Below are 7,840 nucleotides of genomic sequence, written 5' to 3'. Positions count from 1 at the left end.
CTCATCAGTATTTTGTCTTTATAGTATATATTCTTTTTAATGGTAAAAATTTTAATTGGAAAAATTATGGATTTATTGACATATATACAGTAGACAGCATATAATGTTGTTTTGATGTAAAGGTACAGTTAGGAACCTTCACATTAGTGAAGGTAACGAGCGTATTTACTAATCAAAAAATGTCTCCTCCTCCCCGTTTTTCCCATTTCTGTTTATCCACGACTCTCACTGATAATTAGTTACGCAGTCTTTAATTTTATATGGATAAAATAGAGAATAGAATTTGGCTTTTTCAGTAAAATTTTGTATATATCAACTGCTGTGTATTGGTGGTGTTCCATGTAGCTGCACAAAGTTCTGAGAAGTAAATCTAGTGTTTGGAGATAGATGTTTGCAGTCTGCGAGAATCTTTGTATATTAGAAGGATAAAGTTTGAGGTTCAAGATTTTCCATTTATTTGGTCATCCAATTGTTGCAGCCCAGGTTGCCTTTTTCTCATTTTATTGCCCTCATGGACCTTCTGTGTTGGTGTTTTTTTCCCTGAATTTCCCATTTTGTGTCATTAATCCATTTGTTTGTTTTATACACCATACTACCTGGATTTTTCTCTGAATCTGAGTCTTAAGGTAGTAAAAAATTGTCTCATCTTGTTCTTATCCTAAATTCTTTTAACTATTCTGTCTTCTCTGTTTTTGATAAAATATTCTCTTTTTATTATAATTTCTGATTACCTATTACTAACATTTAGAAATACAGGTTATTATATTAACCTTTTATTTATTATATGCAACTTTTCTAAACTCCTGTACTAGTAGATTTAGACCATCACGTCTGTAAATAAAGGCATTTTTAGCTCATCCTTTTATGGGTTTATTTTAGTGCATTTTTCCTTGCTGTGTTTTCTGTTTATTGAAAGGATATAAACAAAATTATTACTATGATTAATAACATTAATTTTTAAACATTAAACTGTATTTCTAATAAAAGTCTCTATCTTACAAATTATTAAACTTGGGTTCAGTTCCCAGCACCCACATGGCAGCTAACAACCATCTGTAATTCCAGTTCCAGGGGATCCAGCACCCTCTTCTGACATCCATGAGCACTGCATGACATGGGTGCACTTACATACGTGCAAACAATACACACATACTCATAAAATGAAAGTGATAAAGTATTAAAAATAAAATTATTAAACTTGTAGAATATTGTTACATTTGCTGAAATTGTGTTTAGAATTTTTGTGTTTATGAAAGGTCTTGATCTAAAGTTTTAATGTATTTTGGGGAAGCTCTACACTACAGTTTTAACTGATTCAAGATACTAGTTATTGTGATCATTTCTTACTTTTAAGGGAGTACTCGTAGTAATTCTGAATCTGCCATGAAATTTGTCCATTTCATCTAAGTTGATAAATGTATTGATACTAAGTTGTTTATAATATTCCCTTATCTTAACATGCATATATAATGAGTAGAAGTCACTTTTGAGCAATGGTTTAAACAGACTTTATTTGGAATAAGTCAGATACTTAAAAATATGTTGTTTATAATTTTTTATCACCCCTCATTGCAGCAAACAGTTGAGATCTCCAGAGTTAACATTCATATTTTTAGTACCAATAAAAGTTAGACACAACCTACATACCTGTGAAGGATTGCTTAAGTACTCTCCAGAGCCATTACAGTTTTTTTAAAGCTCTTAATGACACAGGATCATTGTTCAAATATTGAGTTAAGAAGACCATAAAATTGCAAATACAGAACTTCTGATCTTTTCTTTTTTTTAAGAATACTCTATGTTACAGATAAGTAAAATACTTGAGAGATTATTCCCAAAAAGATTTTTATGGGTAGTTACTATAATTTATTATGTTTTATCATATTTTTTAATGTTTTAGAATATGAATTTCTTGCTTTTGAGAGGAAAATATTAAAAATGAAATTTGCCCAGGGTCACACAGTAAGTAGAATTATTAGGATTTCTTGCTTGTTTCACTTAATGTCATTGTTCGTTCTATTGTATTGCTTACAAATAGCTATAAACTTTAGGAATTGTTCAGTGTTAACTATAGCACTTTTTTCTTGTTAATTTATAAAGAACAGAAATTCCTGTCTCACAGTTGTAGAGAATGGGTAATCTGTGGTCAAGGCACCAGCTCTGGTGTCTGATGAAGTCTGATGAATGCTTCCATGATGGTGACTTGATGTAGGATCCACACACAGTGTTAGGCAAAGGGCATGAGAAGATGTGAGAGAGACACAGAGAGACAGACAGATGAGAGAGAGAGAGAGAGAGAGAGAGCGCATTGTTTGTCCTCATGGACCATGTAGTGGTTTGAGTGTGAAATGTACCCTCTAGGTTCATGTGTTTAAACACTTAGTCTCCATTTGGTGGCATTGTTTGGATCGTGAGCCTCTAAGAGGTATAGCCTCAGGAGAGAAAATGCCTTGAGGTCTTATAACAACCTTAGCCCCACTTCCTGTCTGCAGAAACTGTGAGGCAGCTAGCTCATGATCTTGCAGGTATGCCTTCCCCTTATGATGGGGCATAAAGTAAGCCCTTCCTCTTTTATATTTCTTCTTGTTCAATATTTAGGTACGGCCATGACAATTAGTTTGCAGCAAAATGAGAAGAGCTGCAACATGTTTTATATGTTTATATATAACATTTTTTCATTTATTTATAAATAGATGTTTATCATAGTTTTGTTTTTTGGTTTTTGGTTTTTTTTTACTTCCTACCGTCTCTCTTTCATCTCTTTAGGCTGACCCCATTACTTTTTTCAGTCATACAGCCTTCACTCACAATTTTAAATCACCATTGTCATCTTCTGCTTCCAGTCAGCTTTTCCCACATTAAATCTGATAGGGAAAACAAAGGAAATAAAATCAAACTTTGGTAACTAGCTTTATATTTCAGAAACCATGTAGGTCTTAGACGGTTTACATTAGCAATACATTGAACTTAAAACTTATTTGGAATTTTATTTGGAAAAACGTGATTGTAAATTTTAAATAGGATATTTACTGTTTTAATCTTTTGAATGTTAATTGCTCATTTGATAAGAATTCCATAGATATATTACCTAATTTGAGACATTTATAATACAGACCTCTCTATCCACACTTAAAATACTTACATTTAAATTTTTCCTTCAAATTAGAAAATAGTTACAAATGAAGTAATGACTTTGTTTTCTTCCTTGTCCACATTTTTCCCTAGAAGAAGTATGACTAGTTTGGTTATGTGGCATATGTATCTCTATTCCCATGTTTTTGTTTTTCTGTTTGTGTTTGAGACGGGTTCTCACTGTGTAGCCTAGGCTGATTTCAAACAGGTTAAAAACAGGTTGGGTTTTTAACTGTGAAACTATTCTGTTACTTCAGTATTACCAGTTTTAAGATTCCATTATTAATTAATTTTTTTCTCTTTCCTTCTTCTCCCTTAATGAGTATTGTAGTGAATATGACTCTCAGTACATGTGTGTAACTATTTCTCAAGCTATTTAACTGGAAACAGTCTCAGAGAAGGCAGATCTTCATTTTTTTTAGGTTCTTGCCAGCTTCTTTGTTGGCAGTCTATGAGCGGTCCTATTATATATACACACATATATGTGGTATGTTTGTAATTGAGCTCATGACCTCATTTTTGGAAGACAAGCACCTTACCATTGAGCTATCTCATGTACTAGTCACATAAATTTTAACTGTTTATTCTCAAGACTTCTGAGTTTTTACCAGTTTTGTTGATATGAGAAGGAAGCCTATGATTATAATTTGTATTTCCTTGATTTCTAGGAACATTGAGTCAGTCTCTCTCTCTCTCTCTCTTTCTCTCTCTCTCTTTCACTCACTCACTCTCAGTTTAGTTTTTTCCCTCTGAATTACCTTACACTGTTTCCAGTTTCTTCTTTATTAATGATTTTCAAGATTTTTTGTGTGTATACTATCATAAATATTATTTTGACTGTCACTGACATTTCCCAGATTGACATATTTCTTGCTTTTGTCATATAAATGTTTAAAACTTACATACTTGTATTTTTTGTTCTTTGAAACTTTCATATATGTGTATATATAATGTATTTTAATTATATCCATTCTCCACTCACTCCAACTCCCCCTGGCCTTCTCTCCAATACTTTTCCCTTTTCATTTCAACCCCCCCCCCCAAAAAAAAATGAAGGCCAATTAGTGCTGCCCATAAGTCCATGGCTGTAAGGTTATCAGCTGTTGAACCTGCCAGTGGTGACCCCCTGCTAAGTTACTCTTCCCCTCAGCATCCATCTGTCAACTGCCAATTGCTCCTCAACCTGAGGTGGTGCCTTGGGAACCCTTTCTCCTCCATGCTTGAATTTTTAGCTTGCTTGGTCTTTTGAAGGGAACCACAGTTTCTGTGAATTCATGGTCAGCTTAAATCTACAGTTGAACATTCACATTTGCTTATTCATAGCCATTTGAACAACTACAAGTCTCTGCATTAACTACTGCCCACTATAGTAAGACCTTCTCTGCCCAAAGTTGAGAGCAGCACTAACCTGTAGATAAAAACATAGATATTTAGGAGGCAGTTTAACAACATGACCATTTAGGAAAACTTGAATATTTTTAAGACAGGGTCTCATATAAACCAAGCTGGTCTTGAACTCACTATATAGTTGATGATGACCTAGAACTCCTGATCCTCCTGTCTCTGCTTTCCAAATGCTAGGGTTACAGATATGTGCCACTGACCCTGGCTTCTACTGTTTGAATCTAAACAAACATGTGTATCAGAACAAATTTTCCCTATCCCAAAAATCTTATTTCCCACTAAGATGATTAAAGTTGTGTTTTTGTGTATTTATAACTTATGAGTTCTCTGACAGTTTGATATATGTATAAAGTGGCACTCTGAGTATTATAATCCTCCATCCGCTCCACTTTCCCTCCCTTCCCTGTTATGCACCTTGGGTTCCCTTCTCTCATGAAGGTTTTTGTTTGTTTGTTTTTTGTTTTGCACCTAATCACTTGTTTTAGTAAATTTGGGTTTTGTTCATAGGAAATTTTTCTAAAATATAAACATACCTGTATTCTTGAGCCAAGATTATTATTACTCATATATTTTAAATTCATTCTTTGAGAATTTCATATCTATATACACTGTATTTTGATCATATTCATTCCCATTTTCCCTCTCCAAATGCTACCCCAACCCCTCCCATCCCTCAACTTCATGTCTTCTTTTATCATAATACAATGAGTTCAGTCAGTGATACCCACATGTTCATGAGTGTGGGGCTATCCTCTGGAGGAAGGGCAGCCTACATGGAACCACATCCCTGAAGAAAACTGACTTCCCTCCCCTAGCAGCTAAGAGCTGCCTGTAACTCTTCACCTGGGAGTGGTCCCTTGTGGGCCCCTCTCCTATCCATACTGGAATATTGACTGATTAAAGTTGTACTTTTGATGTTCCTTTTCTATAAAACTGTGGAAACTTTCAATGTGTTTTTAAGGAGAAATAATTGTATGTTTGTTTCTTCTAATTTCTATGAACAAGTTGAAAATTGCCTGATAGTTTCTTTGTTAAACAAGGATATATAGCTGTACATATTTTTAAATGTCATTAAATTCTTAGATTAATAATATTAAATATGGTTTGTTTGTTTTTTCCTCCAGATTAGAAATCATTTTTCAATTCCAATTTCTGTTTTTGAAGGAGATACTTTATTGGGAATTGCCTCGCCTGAAAATGAATTCAACATACCATTAGCATCTTACCGGTGAATTTTTTTTTTCTTATCTTTTTGTTTTCCCTAAGCTGCTTTAGAGAAGTTTTAGACTTTACAGTGCTACCCTATTAAATATTTCATCTGACATACGTTTCAAGGTCTTTAGGTGGTTCTTTTCAAAAGTAAATAATTAATGAATGCATTTAATTTATACTAGGTGTTTTGTTTTTTCATTTACAAATAACTATGATTGCCAGACATGGTGGCGCACACCTTTAATCCCAGCACTCGGGAGGCAGAGGCAGGCGGATCTCTGTGAGTTCAAGGCCAGCCTGGTCTACATACTGAGTTCCAGGACAGCTGGGGCTACAGGGAGACCCTGTCTCAAAAAGACCGAAAAAAAATATATATGATGATTGCATGCTTGCGGTGGTACCATCGTGACTTCTATCACATGTTCATGTATTTAAAAAATCTAGAGTAGAACATGACTAGTGGCTTCTGTATTATATGTTATGAAGTAATTTTTACTTTTCAAAAGTTTTTTCATATAATTTTTTAAATTCCTTTAGAAAACAGATGATTTTAGAGAATTACAAAAAGTTAAGTTACAGGGAAGTATACAAAAGAAAAGATTGAGTGGTTGATTCTTGGAAGAGGTATATGAATTACAACTAAAATATAGTAATGTAGAGTTAGATGAAGAGGAAAATCTTAAGTGAAAGGAATCCTGAGTAAAAACAAGGCAGCATAAGCTGATAGGGCTTTTGTGTGGGGTTACAAAGAAGAGTTTGGGGTTTTGAGGAGTAAAAGTACATCTGGAAGATGAAAGTTGGTGGAGTCTCCGTTCAGATTTAAGTACTTGCTCCTTTAATTTTTGTTTTCAGATTTATAATCTATATGTACTTAATTGTGTCATCTCTCGTTTTTCTTTACTGCCTCAGAATTGATACTTTGTTTCAAGACCATTCATTCTATCCTCTCTTATTTAGAACCTCTTTCTGTTGATTGTTTCTGTTCTGTTTTTATTTACTTCTTTAATTTCTCTTTTCCTTTTCTAAGTCTTCAGAAAACAGCACTCTTAGAAAAATTTCCCAATACATAGCAGTCTGTTATGTGTGTGCAGCGTCAGCTGCACTCTGCCAACCTCAGTCTACTGTTTATGTTGGTTTGTTGGTTGGTGCCTATCACAGTGAGGCAGCTAATTTTTTTATAGTACATTTTCTGCCATGATTGGCTTATATTTGAGAGTAAAGCATCTTACTCATTTTGTCTTTTCAACTGTGCTTTCTAACTGGCACATAGTAGCCTGATAAATGTTTTGATATCTAAGCATGTTGCCTCAAGCCTGTAATCTCAACACTTGGAACTTTTGAGACAAGAGGATTGTCATAAGCTTGAGATCAACTTGGGCTACATAGAAAATTTCAGGGCTACAGAGTGAGACCCTATAACTTACACTCATGCACACACACACACACACACACACGAAGAGGAGGTGGAGGAGAGGAGGGGGAAGAAATTTTTTTTTAATATTTATTGAGAATTTCATATATGCATATAAGGTGTTTTGATCAAATCCATGCCCACTCCCTCCCCTCCAACTCCTCCCATATCACCCCATCACTTTTTTCTGATAACTTCATGTACTCTTTCTTTGATTGATTGATTGATTTTATGGGGCTTTTGGCTACCCTGACATTCCCCTCTCTGAAGACGTAACCCTAAACTCTTTTTGAGGATTAGATACAAGCTCCCAAATACTTTCGACATTTTTGGCTTTTGGAACAGAGTATGTTGCTAAGAGGCCCGAGGACATTTGGACTTTTAGCCAAGAAACTGGCTACATTTCTTTGGGGTCTTTTTACCCTAACTGCCTAGCCAATTCCTACCTCCTATTCTTATCACGCCACCTCTGAAGAGGTTACCCAAATTGCCAATAGGGAATTGGGAAACAGACCACTCTGGCTTCTACCATGCTGAACAGGGACGCAGGTTGAAGCAATTCCCTTCAGTGGGTCTATCTTAAAGACTCCCAAATTGCATAACTCTTATTTCTAAGGGGAAAAGAAAGTCCTTGAATCATGAATAGGAGATGTGAAGGAGAAGTAAAGGCAAGAGTAATTA

General features: G+C 34.7%; 1 protein-coding gene across 3 annotated transcripts in view; it reads left to right on the top strand.

The window, feature by feature from the left end:
• Vps13a (vacuolar protein sorting 13 homolog A) overlaps positions 1–7,840 on the top strand; it is a 242,970-nt gene that overhangs the window by 129,615 nt on the left and 105,515 nt on the right. For all 3 annotated transcript variants that reach the window (XM_008833348.3, XM_008833350.3, XM_017798222.2), the window contains exon 46: positions 5,661–5,764. In XM_008833348.3, coding sequence (XP_008831570.1) covers positions 5,661–5,764 — 104 coding nt within the window. The remainder of the gene's footprint in view (positions 1–5,660; positions 5,765–7,840) is intronic.

This window comes from Nannospalax galili, unplaced genomic scaffold, assembly GCF_000622305.1.
Source record: "Nannospalax galili isolate Female #2095 unplaced genomic scaffold, S.galili_v1.0 scaffold1296, whole genome shotgun sequence".
Classification (NCBI taxonomy): Eukaryota; Metazoa; Chordata; class Mammalia; order Rodentia; family Spalacidae; genus Nannospalax; species Nannospalax galili.
This window is presented reverse-complemented; position numbering and strand designations above follow the sequence as displayed.